General features: G+C 58.9%; 1 protein-coding gene across 7 annotated transcripts; it reads left to right on the forward strand.

Annotated features, from left to right (window-relative positions):
* The first annotated feature begins 1,070 nt into the window (after positions 1–1,070).
* On the forward strand, positions 1,071–18,898 carry SMUG1 (single-strand-selective monofunctional uracil-DNA glycosylase 1). 7 transcript variants are annotated; one of them, XM_059719435.1, is made up of 6 exons: positions 1,166–2,055; positions 2,384–2,521; positions 7,252–7,538; positions 8,797–8,916; positions 10,711–10,826; positions 18,649–18,898. In XM_059719435.1, the coding sequence occupies exons 3-6, from the start codon at positions 7,266–7,268 to the stop codon at positions 18,779–18,781; spliced, it is 642 nt and encodes a 213-aa protein (XP_059575418.1). In that variant the 5' UTR covers positions 1,166–2,055; positions 2,384–2,521; positions 7,252–7,265; the 3' UTR covers positions 18,782–18,898. The 7 variants fall into 7 exon arrangements, with proteins under 7 accessions (XP_059575417.1, XP_059575414.1, XP_059575418.1 ...); XM_059719431.1 differs by lacking the exons at positions 1,166–2,055; positions 7,252–7,538; positions 8,797–8,916; positions 10,711–10,826; positions 18,649–18,898 and adding exons at positions 1,075–1,157; positions 2,941–3,567; positions 4,416–5,702; XM_059719433.1 differs by lacking the exons at positions 10,711–10,826; positions 18,649–18,898 and having other exon boundaries at positions 1,169–2,055; positions 8,797–10,441.
* Positions 18,899–22,437: the final 3,539 nt, after the last annotated feature.

A 22,437-nucleotide genomic window follows, 5' to 3' on the forward strand; every position in this document is an offset into this window, starting at 1 on the left:
AGGTTGTAGCCATGTTGGTCTAAGGACACAGGCAGACAAGGTTCCTTGGGTGAATTTGATATCTTTTATTAGACATATAGGTTGGTCTAATAAAAGATATCAAATTCACCCAAGGAACCGTATCTGCCTGTGTATATACATGCACACAGAGCTGGTGTGTACACCCAGTTCCAGGGTACATACACACGACTTGGTTTATGTGCACACTCAGATCCAGGGCGTGCACCTGCGTGCGCACACACACTCAGATTCAGCATACATCCACATGCATACGCAAACTTGTGCACACGCATACCACACACACATGTGCTGTGTACATACATACATGTGCACAGAGCTGGTGTGAACACCCAGATCCAATGTACATACACACATGTAGGCCTGGTTTGTACACCCACAAATCCAGTGTACACACATACATATCACACACCCACCCACCCAGATCCAGTGTACACCCTCATGCCACACACAGCTGCGGCCTGCACACAGTCACACGTAGATCTAGTGGACAGGCGCACACGCACACTCAGATCCAGTGTACATACGCATGCATGCATATGCATGTGGTGTATACAGTTGCACCACACACAGACCTGGTGTGTACACAGAGCCAGGAGTGTGTGTGTGTGAGTGGCACACATAAACCTGGTGTGTGTGACACAGGGACTGTGTTGTGTGTCACAGACACCTGGGGAGTGTATGGGGGTGTGTGTGTGTGTGTGTATATATACACACATTTTTTTAAGTATATGTGTATGTATAATGTGTGTATATGTAAATATTTTAATATATATATGTATGTATGTATGTGTGTGTGCGCATATTGATGTGTGTGTGTGTGTGTTTATGCATACACACAGCCACACAACCCCACGTACACATGTGACACAAGCACGCAGGGCAATCACGCACGCACGCAGTACGTACCCCGCACGCCCTCCAACCTGCGCCCTCCCGGCCCCGCCCCCTCCGCGCGTCCCCCTCCCCATGGGAACTACCCGCCCCAGGCTGCCGCGGGCCGCGCGGGGGCTGCCGGGACCTGTAGTCCCGGGCGCGGCACCGGCGGCGAGGGGGGGCGGGAGCCCGGACTCGCGCTCCCGGCAGCCCCCGCGCGCCGCCCCGGGTCGCGGCCGAGCGCGGCGCGGCGCAGACGGCAGGTAGGGCCAGCGGGGGCGGCACGTGGGGGCGCTGCCCTGGTCCCCCCCCCCCCGTCCCGGGACCCCCACTGGGCTGCACTGGGGGCTGGTACAGGGTTGCATAGGGGGCGAGTCCGTGCATGGGGCTGTTGGGGGTCAGGCAGGGGAGCTCGGTGCCCCCAGCACCGTGTCCCGCACCCGGCTCCTGTCCCTTGGAGCTGGCGGTCCTGAGGGGTCCCTGGGGCCGTCTGGCTGGCTGGGAAGAGGGGCAGGTGTGCCCCCCCAGCAGCCCTGGGGGGTCCGGCTTTGCTCCGAGCTGGGCAGGGGGAGCCCGCGCCTGTCTCTTGCTGGCGGGCTCCTGTCCCGGGCTCTTGCAGGGGGGGCTTGGCTCCTTCTTTGAGCCGGATGAGGCTCGCCGGCTGCATCCCAGGTCGATGCCAAGGGACTGGTGCCGCCTCCTTGTTGGGGCGAAGGGGTTTGGCAGGGCGGGGTGCTGCTGCGGGACTAGACAGAGGGGAAACTGAGGCACGGTGTGGCAGGGGTGCGCTCATCTGAGCTGGACACCCAGGTGTCTTCCTGACATCGTGCGGCATGTGTCTTCCCTGCTGGGCCTTGCTACCTTCCAGCCCAGCGTCACGGGGCAAAGCCCATCCTCGACGTGCTTCCCGTGGGCAGCCTCTCCCCAGGGCAGCATCCGGCGCCCCTGGGTGCTGCACAATGACCGAACCAGCTGCCTCTGCCTGTAAGAGCTTGCGGCATGTGTGCAAGTCTGTACTGGACGGGGGCACAGCGGGGCAGCGCCAGCGGGCTCTGGGCTGGGACCGGGGCCAAGGGAGCTGGGGCAGAGACAGTATCCGCGGCGCTGGGAATGGAGCCGACATCTGACACTTGCCGATTGGCTTTCACCAGCGCCCGGCAGGTGAGAGGGACCGGGCGTCTGGGGAACCCAATCCGGCTTCCTTTCCCCCACGGCACAGGGCCTGGGGTGGGGATCTCGTTACCAGCTCTGCTTGTTAATTCCCGGGGCGGGGGGCAGGATTTGCGTCTGGTGCAGCTGGCGGCAGGACTCGATCTCAGGGCAGGCAGAAGCGAGATTTACTCCCCCCTCCCCTCCGTTCCCCAAGAAGCTGACTTGACCTTGTCTGGGGGGAGCAGCTCCCCCTCCCCGCCTCCCAGGACAGGAACCAGGCTGCTTTCTCTGACCCCTGCTCCCTTCAACCCCCTGCTTCTTATTTATATTCCCGCAGCCTCCGCCAAACTCTGGGCCCCGTGGCGCCGAGTGCTGCGCAGAGCCAGAAAAAGAGAGGCCCCGCCACAAGAAGCTGAGTAGCCCAGGGGAAACTGAGGCACAGAGAGGTGGTGACCTGTCCATGCTCGCATACCAGGTCAGTGGCAGAGCCGGGGACAGACCCCAGAGCTTTGGACTCCCCCGCCTGTGTCCACGCAGCCCCTGGGCCAGCTCGTTAATGGGTAGCATGCTTGAGGGTGCAGACAGGTGAAGTGCTTGATGCACGTTAAGCCTGAAGCTGGGTTAAGGCAAGTGAGGGACAGGTGGGCCAAGCTCTGCTCTTAGTTCATCGGGGTGGATCAGGGTTCAATCTGCACGGGGTAGGCTTCGTCTGTCTGCTCCTCTCCTGGTTTAGGCTAGCCCGGCAAAATCCCTTTGCGGCCTTCCCTTTCCCCCTCCGGCGGCTGTGTCCACGACGGCTCCGGCCCCGAACTCAGCCCCCCTTCCTTTCCCTGGGACCCGGCTCCTTCCCCACTCCCCACGTTGTCCTTCACACTCCGGCTTCCCCGCCCACAGCCCGCCTGCCCGCCCAGCCCAGCAGCATGGCCGGAGCCATCCGCCGCGCGGCCAACTGGAAGCGGGAAGAGGTGCGCGACCTTATCGCCCTGTGGGGGGAAGAGTCGGTGCAGCTGGCGCTGCGCAAAAACCACCGCAACCAGGCCGTGTACGACGCCATTGCCCTGCGCATGGCGGCCCGGGGCCACAATCGCGATGGGCAGCAGTGCCGCAACAAAGCCAAGGACCTGAGGCGCCACTACAAGCAGACGCGGGACGCCAACCGCCGGGCCGGCACCAAGCGCGCCACCTGCCCCTTCTACAAGGAGCTGTCCCGCATCCTGGCGGGCAACCCGGGTGGGCGGCCGCGCCTCCTGCCTGGGCCGGGCCGGGAGCCCGAGGACACGGACGTCAGTGGGTCCGAGGAGGCGCCGTGCGAGGTGGCGGAGGACCCCAGCGAGGGCCTGGTGCTTTTCAAGACGGAGGAGCACGAGGCTGTGCCCCTGCTGCATGAGGGCAGCTCGGATGAGACCAACCTGGCTGAGTTCCAGCTGCCCCCGCTGCCCCCACTGCCCGCGGCCGCCGACAGCCAGCCCCCGCCAGGGCAGCCTGCCGAGACTCCCCCCACCTCGGACTCTGACGACCCTGGTGAGTGAGGCTGTGGGGATCCTCCCCATCCCAGGCCTGCTTTGAGATGCCTGCCTATACCCCCCAACATGTCCCCTGCTTCTGGGAACTGTTGTGACCCTGAGCAAAGCTATGGGACTCCTCTCACTCCCTCCCCTCAGAGCAGGAGCCCAACCCGGGGAGGGTATCATCTTGCTGGCTCCTTTTTAGCCCTCTTCCATAAGAGATCCCTGTCTGCCCCCCAGGTCCTTGGCTGTAGAGTGGGGGCACTGGGACCTTCCACACCCCCCCCTTCCCACCAGCTCGGGGGCACTGGGAGGCCCAGATTGGAGGTTGGAGGTGGCAGCATGTCTGTGTTAACACCCGGGGCCCCCCCTGTCCTGACTGCTTTGACCATCAGGGCAGCACCATGCTGGTCGCTTGGTATCTGGGCCCCTCCCTGCCCTCCATGCAGGAGCCCTGCCAGGGTCCTTACCCTGTGGGTATCACATGGCAGCCCCGAGCTGTGACTGATCCCAAACTCCTCCTGACACCACTGGGGCCTGCTGCTATGCCCTGTGCCCATACAGGGCTGGGTCCCATGGGTGGGGAGCCACAGAGGCCTGGTGCTGACAGCTGTCCCGATCCACAGTTCCAGCCTGTCTTGTGGCACTGTCCTGGAAGATGGCAGTAAGGCCAACCTGTGGGCTTCTCTCTCCCTCTGAGTCTCTGCCCACCAGTGCAATGTCCTGCAGGGGCTGGGTGGGCATCACCCTACTGAGCCTAGGCCATGCCCCACCTGGATGGGGGCAGGGAGACCTGCTGGGGGCACTAGCAGACCCCCAGCCGGCCAAGCCATGACCGTCTTGTCCCGCTTCTTCCTCTTCCAGGGCCACCCCCAGCCGTCATCGGGCCCTCGCGGCTCCCGCCACAGACAGCAGCCCAGCGCGTGACCAATATGCGGCGGCGCCGGCGGCGAACCAAGGAGGAGATGCTGGGAGAGCTGGTGGCCTCGTCGGAGCGGCGGGCGCGGGCGGCTGAGGAGTGGCGCTCCCGCATGGAGTACCACCAGGACCGGTGTGCTGACCTGCTGCGCCGTGGCATCCTCCAGGCCCGTCGGGCCGCCAGTCTGCAGGCCCAGCGCATCGCCGAGGGCACTCGCGAGGTGGTGGCCGTGGCCCGGGAGACAGTGGAGCTGCTGCGCGAGAACCTGCGCATGGAGCGCGAGACGCAGCACACGCTGCTGGGGCTCCTGGCCCGCCAGACCGAATGCATGGAAGCTGCCGTCCGCCCGCACCCGCCCGCCCACAGCAGAGCCTCACAGCCCCCCTCTTAGCCCCTGCCATGGCGCACTGGGGGGACAGGGGGCCGGTGGTGCACGGGGCCACCCCTGCCCCTCCTTGGCAGGGGAGCCATTCTTGCTGGGACTGGCCGACCTTTGACACCCTCCTAGGACCACACAACTATGCCGGAGCCCCCTCTATCCTCAGGACACTGAACAGCAGGGATCCTGGGTTTCCCTGATAAGAAAATTGCAAATTCTCTGATAAAACCCCCCAAATCCGTGATTAAAATGAAAGGCCCCCCCCAGCCCTGCTGGTGTCCCTCACCCCCCTCCATACTCCCCAGCCCTGCTCGTGCCCCTTGCCTCTGACCCACAGCCTCTACCCTGCAGCCTGCTGGATGGGGCCAGGGACCCAGGTCCGCAGCCCGCTGCCCCCGAACAGAAGTCAACGGCTGCTGCAGCAGCAGGAGCACGGAGCTGGCTTCCCACTGCAAGCCTCACTTACCTGACGGGCTCCAGGAGAAACAGCAAGCCTGGGCCAAGCCCTGGGTGACTGAGAGCCTGAGGCCCTGCCTTGCCCTTCCCCCTCTCCCTCCCCCTCTGCAAAAGTGGGAAATCCGTGGGTTTCTCTGCCCAAAGGTAAAATCTGGGTTTTCTCTCATAAAATAGGGAAATCCGCAGTTTTCTGTTTTTCCATGGGAAACTGAGAACCTGGATCCCTGCTGAACAGACTAGCTCCCCCTTTCTAGAGGTACCCCCCTACATCCCAGGAATGTAAATAGCCCCACTCCAACTTGGTTTTCTATAATAAGGCAATTACCTGCCCCCACCTCTCCATGAACTGATTCCCGGTTGGTTTGACTGTTAAATAAAAGTAACTTGGGTCATCCCATGAGCTGCAACATCACTGCCTCTGTTAGCCCCCCATGACAGGCCTCCCCGTCCCTGGTTGTGATGGCAGAGCTGGGTGCAGGCTCCCGGTTCATGTCCATTGAGCCCTTTCCCATGTCCTGCGCTTCCACAACTGCTCTGTCCCCTGCCCAGCACATGCTTAGGGGTGGGCTCCCCTTCAGCACTTGAGATTGGGGTCCTTCAGTGCTGCCCCGCCCATGGCATTGGAGGCTGGAGGGGTCGGAGCGAGCTGGGCTTGGTGCCCTGAAGGGCCCAAATCATCCCATAGTGGGTTGGTTTTTCCCTGCTCTGTGCTGCTGGAGGTTTCCAATGTGGAAGTGCAATGCCTTATTAAAGCTGCAGCTCCTGGCCGGGGCTCAGAGGTGGTGGTGGCAGGGACTGGGTGTCCAGGTACTGTGCTGCCCCATCCACCTGGACAGGGTGTGAGGCTGGGGGGTCTGACCAGGGGACCCACGCAGCTTTATTGTGGTCTGGGGGGAAAGTCCATCCCTCTTTTCCAGCCAGGGGTCTTAAAAACACCTGTCCAAGTTGATACTCACTTGGCAGCGAGGGCCCTCAAAGGCATTCTAGACCTTGAGAGGTGAATTGAAAAGCCCTGGCCTGGGCAGGCTGGGTTGCGGGGCTATCACACAGGACACCTGGTTTCTGCCACCATTGTACCGTGCAAGTGATGTGGGTACAGCGTGCCTCAGTTTCCACCTCCTTGGGTCACGGTGTGGGGAGCCTTTATGGGGGCAGTTAGGGCCGACTGTGTGTTGACAACTGATCCGTGATGACATGACCTCCTTGGACTGCGTTTGTCCAATTTCGACTCGGCCTCGTAGCTCTTGGAGGCGGGAGCTGCCTTTTCTCTCTGATTTGTACAGCGCCTGACACCCTGCTGCCCTGGCCTGCAGAGGGGCCCCTTGGGTGCTCCAGTGCAGGACCCCCGTCTCCATGGCGTGGGACCCGACGGCGCGTTCTTCCCAGGGTGTGGGCTCTTTTGTCGGACGTGGGGGGGAGCTCACCGGTAGCACGCGCGGGGCTTGATATTTTTAATCACAGCGCCAAGCATTTAGAGATTATTTACAGGGATGGCTTGTAGCAGCGTCGCTAATGGCAGCCATAAAACTGGCTATAAAGCCCATTCCCCACGGAGGGCTATTGGCAGAGGTCTCTCCCGGTTCACTGGGAACCAGGGCAGTGATGGAAGTCGGCATGCCAGAGAGAGAGGCCTCGCAATGAGGGCTGGCTGCTGGGGAGGGAGATGGGGTGCCAGGGGATGTGGGATATCCAGACTGGCTGCATCGAGCCAAGGGTGGTGCCCAGGCCCTTGTGTTTCTGGATCCTGCTCAATGGCACCACCAGGCTCAGGGGAATGACAGTGCCACCCGCCTCCAGGATCCAAGTTCGAACCCCCAGTGCAGGCTGGAGCAGGCCCCCGGCTCCAGCACGTGTGTCCCAGCATTGGGGAATGGGGGCTTTGCTGAGGTCCTTCTGACCTGTGTCCCCTGCCAAGGGGGTCTCACAACCAGGTTTCTGTCTGACAGGCGCTGGCCGCGTGATGGAGGGGGTGGCGGGGCCCCCCAGCGCCCTGCCCGCGGTGCTGGCTTTCCTGGAGGGGGACAGCCTGGCAGCCCAGTTCCTGCGGGCCGAGCTGGAGTTGAACGCCCGCCTGCGGGAGCTGAAGTTCCCTGAGCCCGTCTGCTACGTGTACAACCCGCTGGAGTACGCCTGGGAGCCCCACCAGGACTACGTGCGCCGATACTGCCGGCCCAGTGCTGACGTCCTCTTCCTGGGCATGAACCCGGGGCCCTTTGGCATGGCCCAGACCGGGGTAATACAGCTGGGGGGGCAAGGGAGGGGTGCGGGGGGCACACGGGTGGCAGGAGGGGTCTTGGTATAGCCGGTGGCTCGTAGGGTGGTGGAGGGTGACCCATGGGGCCTCAGGCCTGAGTACAGGGGGCTCTAGGTAACACCCTGCGGGCCCGATCCTGCCTGCCCTACACCCCCTGGAACCTTTCCCTGGCCCAGGCTGGACTCCCGTGGCGCTGTGAGCCAAGACCGACCCCCTACCTGCCAGTGCCTGACAGCTGCTCCATCCCTGACCCCCTCTGACAGCCCCCAGGCCTGGGGTCAGAGGTCAAGGGATCAGCAAAATCATTCAATAATGCACTTTAATTGGTAAAGGGAGGGGGGCGGCGGGTGCCCTCCAGGCTGCGTTTGTGCCCTGGCTAATTGGCAGCTCTGGGGACTGGCCAGGGAGGGTTTATCTTGACCTGAGACCCAGGGGCAATTAATATGGTGGGGGGGTGGATTTGCTATCCCTGAAATGCATTCACTGATTGGGCTGGCGGGGGGTTAGGGGTCCCTTTGGGGACTCCTGGGTTCCATCCCCAGCTCTGACTGGGAGCCAGTGGTGCAGAGCAGGGGGTGCTGGGGCTCCTGGGCTTTCCACCAGCTCTGGGCAAAGAGTAGGAGTATTTAATAGGTGGTTGGGGGCAGGACTCCTGGGTTCCCAGAGAGCTCATCACAAGGGGAAGGGCACTGGCAGAGCTGGGAAAGGAACCCAGGTGTCCTGGCTCCTATGTTGGCACCTGCTTCCCGCTGTGGTGCCGGCTTCTGGGGCAGGGTCCTAGCCTTGGTGTGTCTGTATGGAGGAGGTCTGGTGGGTGTGGGGTGAGGAGAGGGTCCTAGGCCTGGTGGGGGGGGTGTGGGGAGGGTGTCCTATGCCTGGTGAGAGCGTGTTTGGGAGGGAGGTCCTAGGTGTGGTGAGTGTATTGGGGGGAATCCTAAGCCGGGTGGGGAGGGGGTCCGAGGTCTGGTGGGTGTGTGTTTGGTGCGGGGGGTGTCCTTATGTTTGATGAGAGTGTGTTTGGGGGGCATCTAATCCTGGTGGGGGTGTGGGGGGGATCCTAGGCCTGGCTATGTGTGTGGGGGGGGGTCCTATGCCTTGTGGGTTGGAGTGGGGAGAGGGTCCTAGGCTTGGTGGACGTGTTGGGGGGGTCTTAGACCTGGTGTGTATGTATGTGGGGGGGTCTTAGGACTGCCATGGGAAGGGGCCCAGCCTCTCTGACCCTCTCCTTCCCCGCCAGGTGCCCTTTGGCGAGGTGAGCACCGTGCGGGACTGGCTGCAGGTCGGGGGGCACGTGGGCAAGCCGGAGCGGGAGCACCCCAAGCGCCCCGTGCTGGGGCTGGCCTGCCCCCAGGCCGAGGTGAGCGGCGCCCGCTTCTGGGGCCTCTTCCGCACCCTGTGCCCAGAGCCGGAGGCCTTCTTCCGCCGCTGCTTCGTCCACAACCTCTGCCCGCTCCTCTTCCTCGGCGCCGGCGGCAAGAACCTGACGCCGGCCGACCTGCCGGCATCCCAGCGCGAGGCCCTGCTCCGGGCTTGCGACGACGGCCTGGCCCGGGCCGCTGGGCTGCTGGGGGTCTCCCTGGTGATCGGCGTGGGCCGGCTGGCCGAGCAGCGGGCGCGCAAGGCGCTGGCCGCGGCTGGCCTGCGGGTGCGGGTGGAGGGGCTCCTGCACCCCTCTCCCCGCAGCCCCCAGGCCAACAAGGGCTGGGAAGCCGCGGCCAAGGTCCGGCTGGCTGAGCTCGGGGTGCTGCCCTTGCCCAGCCCCTGAGCTCTGCACTGCTGCGGGGCTGGGGTCCCCCCTCATCTCTATCCTCTGCCCCGTGCCTCCATGGGCACCCGTGTTTATGGTGCTAGCCACTGGCTACCAGGCCCCCCAACTTATAAGATGGGGCTCACAGCCACACTACCCCCTCCCCCCGCCTTACAGCCCCCTCTCCTCTCACCCACTTAACACTACATGCCCGGTTTCCCGCAGGGGCTGCTGGGGTTTTGGGGGCACCCTATCTGCCCCCCTGGTTTCCATCATGGTGGGACTAGCCGGGCCATGGAAGGATAGTCTGGTGGCTAGGGCTCTTGATGGGGCCACGGGAGGTGAGGGGTTAAGCCTCTCCTCTGCCACAGCCTTCTGCTGTGAGCGAGTCCCAGAGCCTGCCTCAGTTTCCCCATCTGTCCTGGGGGGGCGAAGAGGAGGGGGTGCTGTAACTTTCTTACCCCCTAAGGGCCCAAGAAGGCAGCACCCTTTATCTTTAGTCAAGGGGCTCACGTCCCACTCGGCTTCCCATGAGAAACCCTCTGCCCCAGGTCTCCCAGGAACCTCTGTATCTCCAGACCTGCTGGCTCTGATTGCCGTACAGTCTTGCATACCACGCACCCCTGAACAAGACTCCCGCTGTTTTGGAAAGGCAGAATGAGGGAGGAAAAGCTCTGTCCTTGCTTCTGCAATGGGGTGGGGAGGGGGAGCGGGAAGGGTGTCCGCAGTCAGCAGCAAGTACAGCCTAACTTTTACCCCCCCAGCCCCAACAGGCAGAAACTGCTATTACCATACTTCCTCACTTATACTCACCCCCCGATTCCAGGAGTTGAATCTGGTTGGCAGGAGATGCGTGTTGTTTTCAAGAATATACGGGACTTGGGGGAATGTGGCAGGAGGACAAGTGAATTGTCCTGGCTTTGGCTGTGCAATGGCCTGTTTCACTCCAATGCTGAAGCTGCACTTGGGAGAGAAACGGTCTGGGTTGAAAATCTGCTATTAGGGTTGGCAAAGTCTCTGTCTTGGGGAAGACCGGGCTGGACGCTGCTGCCCAGCAAGCAGGGGGTGGGGGGTGTTGGGGGGCTGTAAGTGTCCTTCCTCTGACGACAAGGCATTAAATATTTCTGCTGGGGCCTCTTGTCTCCTCTGACTCCCTCTCTCGGCGGGTGTGATGTCCTCGGAGAAGTTGGATGGTCAGAGCCCTGCATATGGCGAGCCTCTGGTCCGGCCCCGTCGATGGTGGTCACGTTCTCCTTGCCTTCCCGTGCCTTCTGCCTCAGTTTCCCCTTGGGCTCTTTTCCCTTTGTGAATGTGCAGACTCCTGGCCCGTGCAGCCTGGGGTCCCCTTGCTCAGGGCAGACCCCGGTTACCAGCCCTTGGCTTTCACCCATTTCTTGACTACAGAAAAATCCTAGCACCGTTCTTTTGTTGGAAGCAACTCAGACTGTGCAGCAGGGCAGGACGCTGGGGGCTCTCTGGATTCCTATCGGCAATCTCCGGGTTTTTCTTGTGAGCTGTGGGTAAGTTGTTGCATCCTTAAAAGAACCTGTTTAACCCCAGTTGAGAATCACCGGTTAAACCTGTGCTGGCTTGTATGTGGCGAAGGACTTTGCAGGGTCAGAGCCAGCACCTTGATACCCCCCCCACTCCCACCCCCCGCATCTCCCATCCTCCCCAGAGCAACTGGCTCTGCGTTTGCGGGCGTCTGTTGCCCCGGCCCTGCCCCTGGGCTGTCGACGGGCCCAGGTGCCAGATCAAAGGCCGTTTGTTCTGGGTGCGTCCCTGCCCGCGGCCGCGGGGGGGATCCAGGTGGGATCGTGTAGCTGCCGTCGGCAAATGTGCTCCCTGTCTGAAGATGTCTCCTTTCTCCACGAATGCTACCGGCCCTGTTCGGCAGCCAAACCTGTGCAGCTGGGCTGGGATGAATGCACCTTCCCGCGGAGGCACTTTTGGGTGTTGGGTGGTGTATTCCAGCCAGCTGTGAGTGCTGGGAAGGCACTCGGTGCTGTACACAGTGTGCCGGGGCTTTGGGAGGGATGGTTTATTGCTAGCAGCCAGGGTTAGGAGCCAACGAAGGGCATGTGGCCAGGGTGCTGGGGGCCGGCTGCAAGCCCTGCCTTGGTCTCAGCGATTCCCTGTGGCAGATGCTTTCTTCTAAAGGTCCCTCAGTCCCCCTGGGCCAGCTCCAGCTCAGTGGGGCCAGCCTGCCCGTGCCTCAGTTTCCCCATCTGTGCTCTGAGGGGTACTACCCCCCCTCCCCCAGGAGGCCAAGAAAATGATGTCCTTTTTTTTTAGCCAAGGGCATCATGCCCCACTCATCTTCCCATGAGAAACCCTCTTCCACGGGTCTCCCAGAAGCCTCTGTGATGCCAGACTTGCCTTCTCTGATTACCGTACAGTCTCACCCCTGGGGAAGGCAGCAGCGTCACCGGCTTTGAGAAGGGTGAGGCACAAGCTGGAGGGCTGGGCCAGGCGGGGCGCACCATGCTGCACAAGCAGATACGTGAGCACATGTACACCTGCGCACACCCACGCATGCACATGCCTATACATGCATATGCACACACATGTCCATACACATGAGACCAGCATCCTCAAAGCAGGGGGGTGTCTAACTCTTTCAGGCCTCCCAGTGCCTAAGTACCTCGCTGGATTCGAGCTGTGGGTCCTGCTTGTCTTGGTGTGGGGGGAGGTGAAGCTCATGTGATTTCTTCCCTTCCTCCCCAATGTGGGTGCCTGGGAGGGCAGCCAAGCTGGGAAGACAGGAGCTATGGGAGACTCCCCCTCTGAGCTGGGCATTACGGGATCTCAGACACGCAGCTGGGCAGTGCCAACTCTGCCTAGAAGAGGGCAGCACTGGGGATACCAGGCAGAGGTGTGTCCCACCCCCCCTTGCACTCACTCCAGCTCAGCTGGAGGCCAGGCCCAGAGACTTTTAGCTATCGGGGAGCAGAGGGGGTGGGGGGTCTGGTCCCCGATCCCTGCCCCCCTTCCCCTGAGCATGGCTTGGGAGGCTCCTTCTGCAGAGGCAAGATTTGCTGGCATGGAGCAGGCCAGGGTGGGGGGCATCTGTCCGAAAGTGACCCCCGCAGCCCTGGCTTTTTGTTACAACCCGGTCGGCACATTCGCAGCACTCAATACCCAGTCACCTGAGCCAGCTGCTGGCATCAGGCCCGGGCTTCTGGGGCGGGGACGCCTGGGGTCTCCCCCCTGGTCCAGCTGGAGTGTTTCCCATTCCCTCTTCGGGGGCTCCTGCATCTGCCCTGCCCTGGAGTCAGCTGGGGTCAACATCGCATTGACAAGGGAGCCCCAAAGCTGTGAGAGGCAGCTGGGGGAGCTGTCCGTGGGCCTGGCTGGGGGTTCGATTTCACCGCATGCAGGTCAGCCGGGCACTGCCAGGATGCCTGGGTTCCCTGCAGACCCCTTTAGTGGAGCGAGGGGGTTCGCTGGGGGGAGTCATACTGCCCTCCCACCTCCCCGCCTCTGTTCTTACTGTGTGATTAGCATCTGGTGTGCATATGCTAATACATACAATCCACCTCTGGATTTCGGAGGCATGTGGCATGGCCCCTCCTGGCCCCAGGGGCCCAATCCTGAGAGAGGCTTTGCACCGTGGGGTGCAGGGCTGACACTGCAGGGTAAAGTCCCATTTTGCCCCTTCCCCTGTTCCCCACCATGCATAACCACCATCACCCCCTGCTACCAGGATGGGGCACTTTTGGATTTAGGCTCTGTGGAAGTGCCCAGTGGCTTGGTCCCACTGTGCTAGCCCACCTCTGCTAGCCACCCCCTTTCTGGCATTAGCCACAGGCTGCAAAGGGAACTCGGGACCCCGCTAGCCCTGATTACACCCAGGAACAGCCTGTGGATAGAGCCCTAGGATGCTTGGTTTCCATCCCCCTGGACTGACCCTAACTCACCCCCATGCCTCCGTTTCTCCAGACTCCAGCTCGAAGGGAGAGCCTCTTAGATTTGCTGGCTAGGCAGGGTCCATGACACACAGAAGGTAGGGGTGTATGTGCAACCCTGCCACCCTCACATGCAGTGGGACCTGGCTTCTGGCACGCCCCACCTGTGCTATTCTCAGCCCTACATGAATGACCTAGAACCTGCGTAGAAGACAGATCTGCCCCGCATGCTTCCAGCTGATGATGAGCCTTGCCGTAAGAGCCACCAAGCACCCCAACGTGGGAATAGGGAATCTGATGCCACACACTAATGGAAAAGCCCTCCTACAGCAACATGCTAGGCTGACCTGGAACCCCTCACCAACGAATCTAGAGCTTGAACCCACTCGCCAATGAATCTAGAACCTACAGCCTGCCTGCTGATGAGTCCAGACCTGGGGCCCTATCATCAATGAATCTAGAAACTGGAAACAGTTTGATGCATCTAGAACCCATTTGCCAATACATGTAGACCAGGAACTCGCCCACCAACCAGTTGAGAACGTTGCACCCATTTACTAATTAATCTAGAACCTGGAAGCTACTCACCAATAAATCTAGACCTGGAACTCGTGCCAAAGAATCTGAAACCTGGAGGCCTCTCATCAAGAAATCGGGAACCTGGAACCCGTTCACCAGTGAATCTAGAACGTGCAGCCTGGAGCCATCCAGAACCCTGTATGTGGGCATGGACTGCTGCACACACATGAAATGGACTCCTTCAAAGTGTGCATCAGGCTCTGATCTAGAACCTCCAGAGAAGCTAGTCTAAAACCTGCAAGTGCAACTAAATTGGAGATAAAGACATCACCTAAAATGCACAGTAACTGCCTGGGGGCTGTTGTAGGGGGAGGCCACTTGTTGGAAAGAGCCTGGGGACAGAGGTATCTGCTCCCCCCCACCCTTTGCTGACCCCCACCGCTTCCCTGCGGAGGGTTTTGCTGTGTTATTTATAGAAGCCGCCGATAAATCCACCATGATTCTCCGAGTGCAAGGCTATAAATAACGGCACACATCATTAACCCCAGAGCACCTTCCGGAGCAAGATGAAGTGCAGCCGCTGCAGGAAGCTCACAGCTCTGCCTTGCTGTATGCCGTGATGGTCCCAATACAGAGAGCCCCTCCCTCCCAACCCTCATCCCAGTCTGAGATCCACCCGTACTGCTGCCCCGGCAGCCTGCAGCTTCTACAGCGTGGCACACCGTGAACACCTCCCTCAGCTGGGTCCCAAACTCTTTAAAGGGAAAGCACCTCATCACTGTCCCCTACACCAGTCAAGGGCCCCTTGTTGGACTGCAGGTCACCCTCAGGAAATGCCAGCTCTTGGCTTTCACTCATTTCTTGGCTACGGGAAAATCCTAGAGCAATTCTCCCATGGCAAAAATCTCAGCAAATCCACAACCGGGCAGGATTGTTTGGACACACTGGATGCTGATCTAGTTGGGGACGATTTGATCTAGATGGACCTGGTCCTGCTTGGAGCAGGGGGTTGGATTAGATGTGACCTCCCAAGGTCCCTTCCAACCCTCCTGTTCTCTGATTCCTACTGGAAATCTCAGGGGTTCTCTTGTGAACCGTGTGTAGGTACCTGCACCTGATTTAGGGTTGAAATTGCTTGGCACCATGCAACACCCTTAAAAGGATCTCATGGCACCCTGAATGCTGCGGAGCCCTGGTTGGGAGCCACGGACCTAGAACATGAGCAGGAGGCCAGTCTAAAATGGACGTACAAGACCAACCTAGAACCTGCGTAGCAGATCTAGAACCCAGCTCACAAGAGTGATCTGGAACCTGCAGAGACGTGTCCAGGACCTGAGCTGGAGAGTCAGGTACCCAGCCAGTACAGTGATCTAGAGATAGTGCCAGATGATCCAGAACTGCCCCCCACAGCTAATCTAGGAGCTGGCAAACCTCAGGAAGGTCTGGACACAAGCTCTGGAGCTGCTGGGCGGCCTGAGGAAGGAGCCTGTAGCTTAGTGCACCTCTAGCAGAGTCCAGATTAATTAGTGAATGGGTGCTGTGTTCTTGATCGGTTGGTGAGTGGGTTTCTGGTCTACATTCATTGGCAAGTGGGTTCTAGATTCACTGGTGAACTGGTGAAGACCTGGCTGCAAGCTGGTACCAGTATGGGTATGCTGAGCCTTCTGCCTGCCATTGGGGCCTGTGGCTCTGAGGGGCCTCTCAGCATGGGGTGAGCTGATAGGAGTGATGGGGTGGGGGTGTCATGGGTGGGGGTGTGAGGTTGTGCTGGTGTGAACGTACATCTTTGTGTCAGTGTCTCAGGGAGGGTGGGAGAGAAGCTGAGCGAGTGGCTTTGGGTGTCACAGCCCATACAGGTGTGTGCAAGTTTCTGGGTGTGTTTTTGTGTGCTGAAGGGACAGGGTGAGAGCTTGTGCATGTGTGAATGTGTCCCTGGGCATCCCAGGGAGGGCATGTGAGTGTGCATGTGTGTGTGAATGTGTGTGTGTAGCACTGGGGTCTTACCAAGAGGCCTTGTGAGTTTGTGCGAGGGCATGTGGGAGTGTTAGGTTTGGTGACTGCTTGTGTTTCAGGGAGAATGGGTATTTGCATGTGCAGTGTGTGTGCATATGTGAGTAGGGATGTTACTCTGTGTGTGTGTGGGGGGGGTCGGTCGGTCTTTAGGTATGTACATGTGCATGCATGTACTTGTGTATTTCTATGTATACGTATACATGAGTGTGGAGTGTTAGTTTTGGGGACCGTGTTTCGGAGAACAGGCATTTGCATGCGCAGTGTGTGGGCATATTGTGGGTGCACACATGAGTAGGCTGTTGCTCTGTGTGCGTGTGTGTCTTTCTGTGGGTATGTACGCGTGCATGTGTATTTCTGTGTACATGTGTACGTGAGCGTGGAGTGTTTCAGTGGCTGTGTGTGTTTCAGAGAGAATGGGCATGTGCATGTGTGGTATATGTGCGTATTCTTGAGTGCACGTACATGGATAGGGTGTTGCTTTGTGTGTGGGTGCATGTGTGTGAGGGTCTTTCTGGATGTGTGCACGTGTGCAGGTGTGTTTTTGTGTATATGTGTACATGGGTGTGAGTGTGTGCGCACACAGCCCAGAGGTGTGTCCCTCCTCTCAGCATACCCCTGACCTTGCTGTAGGTGTTTGGTGTCAGGCCTCAGGCCCTGAGTCCCCCATGCCCAGGCAAGGCCATCCCTGTGGGATGCCCAGGGCCACGGTCCTGCCCTCTGGTCTCTGAGGAGAAGCCCCTTGCCCTGGGGGGGGTCAAGGTCGCACCAGCCGTTTCCTGCCCAGCTGCCAGGCTGGGAGCAGGCTGGAGACACTGGCCTGACCCCGGCACTGGCTGAAAGCTAAAAGTGCTGTCCTTTCGCCCTTGTTAATGGGAATCCTGCCCTGCACTGGCCTCCAGTTCTGGCTTTGGGACCTTTCCACCTACCCAGCACCCCTTTTAGTGAGACAGGAGCCCCCTGGCCCCACCGAGACCCCTCTGACCAACTGTGGAGGGTGCCTGATGGGAATGTTCCCCCGATAAGGTAGCCAAGCACCCCAAATTGTCTAGGGTATTCCCAAATTTCAGGGCTGTCTCAGTTCCCCAAGAAGAGCTTGGAAAGCAAAGTGTCTCTGCCAGGTCTGCCCTGTGTGTGTGGACGCAGGTGGCGCCGTTTCACCCTGTAAACTGGGTCCAGGTGGGCGGGGAGCAGTGTCACCACAATCAGGTGGCACAGCACCCAGGGTAATTAGCCCTGGTAATTAGCCCCAGATCAGTGATTCTCAGCCAGGGTGCCCTGGGGTGCCACGAGATCCTTTGAAAGGTGCCGCAGTGTGCCATGCCATCCAGGTCCAGCCAGCCACAGGTCCAGGGCAAGTCCAACCCTGAGCCTGATGCAGGCTGGCTTCAGCCAGGGGGACCATTTGGTCCTGCAGCCCCCTGAGAGCCCCCTGCCAGGGGTGTGCATTGCTTGGGGGGTCAGCTGGGCTCCTGTCTCGACCCCAGGCCCAGCACCCAGGGCAGGGCCAGGGCTGGTGGATGTCATTGGCTCGGGGGCACCTGGATGGGGGGAAAGGAGCAAGGCAGTAGCAGGGCCAAGACCTTGACCTGCTCCCTGCAGAGGGCTCGGGGGTGTGCAGGTGTGTGCGAGCGTGTAGGAGCATGCTCCGCCCAGGCAACAACAAGGATGCCTCACAGCGGTCCATGAAAGGGGAATGGGAACAAGGTCACCTCCGGGGTAGCCCAGCATTTTCCCAGCACCTATCAGCACCCACTGCGTCTGCCCCCTCCTCCCCCCCGTTACTTCCCTGGGGGCGGGGATCACGTGATGCAGCCCCCATCCCCGTACCCCCTCTGGAAACGGGAGGCCGAGAAAATCTTGCTGCTTCTTCCAGCCTAGACCGTGCATCTCTGGAATGGCGCCACTTCTGCGCTTTCCAGGGAACATCCCAGCAGGTTTGACTTGAAATCTTCCCAGGGACCTCTTCCCTCCTGAGATCCAGACCTGGAAGCATCGGACCTTGCTGGGAATTCTGGTATCCAAGCCTCAAACTCCTGGGCCGGGAAAATGCTCTCCCGGCTTCGTGTTTCATTGCAAGCCTTCAGGCTCAGGCCTGGCTTGCTAAGAGCCCCGGCGCTTTCCAAGCTACTCGTTGGGAAACTGTTTAATACCCCGGTTGTTTTCTGTCCACACCACAGTATCCCAAAGGTTAATGGAAGGACCTGGGACTACCTCCTGCCCAGGGAAGCTCTTCCAAGAATGACTTCTCGTCACCCATGAGCATTAGGACCTGATGCCTCATCTAGATGTGTCCGGCTTCAATCCCTGGGCCTGGCTCTGTTTTTAGGGGTGTCCACTTTGCAGACACTGCATGGATTCACCCAAGCTGGCTTCAGACCAGGCTGCTGGGATGCTGCTAGTCATTGCAAGGGTGCTTGGAGGGGTGAGATCATGCCCAGCTCCATATTGCTGTTGCTAGACTGCTACCTGTTTCACCCATGGGATTTAGGCACCTAAATATCATCCTATTCCACCCTGCTCCAGTCCTTGAGAACCAGCTGGCACACAAGGCAGGTGGCGCATGGCAAAGGCCTGGCTCATAGCACCTATTCCCCCGCGCCAGCCCTGTCTTTGTGGATGGGTCCAAGGACATTGCCTACCTGGTTCACTACGTCTCTGCACTCGGGGCTCATGTTCCACCCTGCCCCGTTTCCAGTCCCGGTGCCACCATCTGGTAAGTGTGACCCCCATTCTTGGAGGCATGGGACTGGTCACTTCTGCTGTCTCATTTCCACTTTTAAAGCAGGAGGCAATGCAAGAAGACTCTCACTGGTGGTGATAAACCTCCTTGCAGAGCTCCACCATCCCCAGTGGTCTCCAGGTCTCCATCAATAAAGCTTCTGCTATTCTCCCCTTTTGACAGGAATCTTTTCCTCGATGTTGCCGAGGGGCTGACGGTCACACTCAGGGCTCCCTTATGCTGTATGGGTGGAGAGCAAGACAGGTTGCTGTCCCATTACCACCCATGTAGGCTTACCAACACATCAAGGAGATGATGTGATTGGCCCAGGGCCACACAGACAGGCTGTGGCAGAGGAAAGAACAGACACCAGATCACCTGTGTCCATCTCCAGCTCATTAAATATTGGATCATTTTGTTTTCTCAGGGGTTTCTCTCTTGATCGGTGCATGCTCACAGTGAGCAGAGGGCTGGAATTCGAAGGCCCCAGTTCAGCTTCATTTTCAAGTGGGTGTGAAATTTCTGCCCTTGAAATCCAAGGTGTGCGGGGAGCTTGGCAGGGCCCCAGGCAGCTGAGGTGGCTGTCAGCCCAGCTCTCGCCGGCCAGCCTCTGAGCAGCGCTGCTATTTGTGCCTGTGACTTCAGCGCCGGGAAGTGCTGCCAGCGCCGAGACAACGGAGGGGTCAAAATCTGTCCGTGCCCTGCGGGGCTGGAAGAGAGACGAGGGAACATAGCGGGGACCTCAGCTCCTTGAGATGTCTCATTCAGCCCTGATCTTCAATAGCCCTTGAAAACCGGCATCACGTGCAGCCACGGTTTTGGTGCGAGTGCTGGTTTGGTGGGTAGAGGTGGCGGCCCGGGGGTTTTCTGCACTTGACAGGGGATAATGACCTGCCTGAACAACCCTGTTCTGCTATCCATTTAATTTCTCTTATATCCTGTTCTTATTTACACCTGGAGTTTTACTCCAGCTTTTCTTCCATCTGCTACTTCGCTCTCCTGCGTCTTCTCCTTTCCCAGAGGTCCGAGGAAGTGCACCGTGATGTCTATGTCTATCCCAACCATGCAGTTGTTCCCATCGAAGATATCGACCCCAAGATTTCTTGCCTTTTGCAGTGGAAGAGGCAGATAAAGAACTAGGCGCCGTGGTGTCCCTGCCCTTCTGGGATCCTAAATCCACATCACATGCCTTTATGCAAGGCAGGGCAGAATCAGGCCTCTCTCTGCCTTCCTCTTCCAACATCTCATGGTTCCTGGCCCCACTCTTCTTTCTTTTCCCAGCCCCCAAAACCTTCCTCTGTTTAGCTCCCATCTTCCCCTACACCCTAGCAGGGACCTGCTGGTGCCCATAAAACCAGGCAGAGACAGATCTGATCCCAACCCAGTGTGAGAGTGCTGGTGACACAGTGGGCACGTCTACACGTTCATTAATGTACCCTAATTACCAGTTCTTTAGGTACAACCAACAACCCTAATTACTGTGCGTTTAGTTTAGTACTTGCTGAATAAAGCCCTGATTAAATGCGCAGTAACTAGAGTTACTGTGCAGTAGCGCCGGTGCATGGTTATTTTGTGCCGCTCACTGCACATTAGCCTAATCACACTGAGCAGTAGGCTATTAGCACGGTTTTTAAGCGCCAGTGTTTGATGCTTCCCCACCCTCTCCAGCTTCCCAGCCTGCAATGGCTGCAGAGACCCTGCCATGCCGAGCGGCTTCTCTCCTTCCCTTGATTTAAGGACTCCGCTGACGGCGGATCCACGGCTCCCCCTGGAATCTGCTCTACGGGTTAATTACCCTCTCGGCTAAAATCATAAGTCTTATTTCCTCGCTGCACTCCCGACTTGCAGCTATGGCTTAACCCTTTGTCTGCCAGCCTCTTCCCTGACCCACAAAGCCAGAACAGGCTGGAAACCTACTTAGGGGCTAGATAGTACCATTCCACTGCGGAAATGCAGCCACCTCTGGGGTGGGATGCAGGGATGATTGACCAGCCAACAGCAATGCCGAAGGGAGGAGGTCATTTGAGAAGGCGCGAGGAGTCCAGGGCCGCGCGCCACCGTTCCCCAGGCTGTTTGCTTCGTGCCGGACACGGTTCCAGTGGCAACAAGTTTCCTTAAGGCTCTTTAATCACGGCTCTCAGGGCGATGAAGCCTCATGGGGAAGATGGATTCAGTGTTAAGTGAAATAACCTGGAGGTTATAACCCAGCTGCCAGCCGACAGAAATTAAGGCCATCTCTGGCGACGGCGGGAGCCATTTGCAGGGGGAATCTGAGCTGGCCTGTCCTTCCAGGCAGTTCTCTGTATTTATTTCCAGGTCTATTGGCTTGAGAGGAGTCTGCTGTGAAAGTCTTTGCGGAGGGCTGGGAAACGGCTGGCTGTTGTGAACCCTAAAGCCCTCGGGCCTTATGCTAATATAGCAGACCCCGTTGGACCTGCTACAACAAGGAACTGCAATCTGGCCCTTGCTGGGGAGACTTTACAATGTGGTTGCCTGCAGGATTGTACTCCCAAATCACTCTGTGCTGGAAGATCCATGGTGTCCTGAGCTGTCCAACACCAGCAGTGCAAAACATAGCAGCCTGGGGGCAGCTCTAAGTGGGGTCAGGGGTGAGGATCATGGAGCAGTCCCTTCCTCTCTTCTCTTGCGCCTGGCTCGGGCGGGGGGGGACAGCAATTCAGAGTCCCCCTGCTCCTGATGCCTCAGGGCTGGGGTGGGGTGTGATGCTGATGAGTTCAGTCCACGAGCCATTTCTTGCCCCTAAGCACAGACAGTGGGAGGACAAGCAGGCAACCACTCGCTGGCATTTTGCAAGCTACCAGTGCCCTCTTGGCATCACCGACTCACAGGGCCCTGGCCCAGGGGTGAAAGGAATGAGAACGGTGGGTTGGCCAGGAGAGGAGAGAGCTGGCCGGGGGTGAGGGATGACCTGTATCATGGTACCTGACCTGAGATCCATTCTAGGTGCTGTGCAGGAGACGGCCCCGGCCCCAGCACCGTCCCAATCAAGTGCGGGCAAAAAGCCAAGCCAGGAAGGGGATAACGAGCCATGTCAGGAGGGTGGAGCAGGGCCTTTCTCATCTCCTTCATCCCCACTGCAGGCATCTTCCTCTCTGGCCCCCTCTCCACATCACACAGTCAGCACCCCTAATGGGTTCAGCGACTCTTAAAGAGATACCACCCTATTTGTGGGCACTGCAGTAGGCAAGCCAGCTGTTCAAAGGGAGAGCAACTGCTGGCACACAGTCCCTTTAAGTGACAGGGTAATGGGGCATCAGGATCGGGTCCCATTTTTTGTGGGACCCTTTTACCACAGCAAATCCTGTCCCTTCTTCCCCTTCATCGCACACCGGAGCTGTTGCAGCTGCCTGACTTTCTCTTCTGGCAGAGAAGACCCAAAGGGTTCAACTCTTTGCTGGGCCATTTTGAGTGTGAGGAATTTATGGACGCAGAGGCAAGCCAGTGAAGTTGCGAAGTCTGGGGGAATTTGCTATATCCCCTCCCGCCCCTTCTCCTTCCTTTCTCTGGGTGCATCACGCCTCGTTTGGTAATAATGTAATTAAAAAGACAAAGAGAAGGTCTCTCTCTCTCTCTTGCACTGACTTCATCATTGCAGACGAGATTCTTGGACTCCGTTCAAGGTATATATCATCGGCCTAAATACCGCACGGCCTCCAAGAGTTCTCACACACCCGCTGCTTCGCAAGGACATCATTTAAAAGCCTTGCTGGCTTCCAAGATGCTCTCAACAGCCTTTGGGAAGGGGAGAAATAAATAAATAAATGCTTCCCATCTTGTAGTCTAGGTCACCGGCCAAGATCTGTTTGGGTAGAAACAGCAGGTGCTTGTACCGCACACCATATTTCCTCATGTACAATGGGTATCTATTCCCCCACCCCCATGGGGCATAGGTCTTAAATACAGAAATGTAGGGAGAAGAGGGCCTGATGCTGTAGGATGTCTGGCCCATAT

Source organism: Alligator mississippiensis, chromosome 15, assembly GCF_030867095.1.
Source record: "Alligator mississippiensis isolate rAllMis1 chromosome 15, rAllMis1, whole genome shotgun sequence".
NCBI lineage: Eukaryota > Metazoa > Chordata > Crocodylia > Alligatoridae > Alligator > Alligator mississippiensis.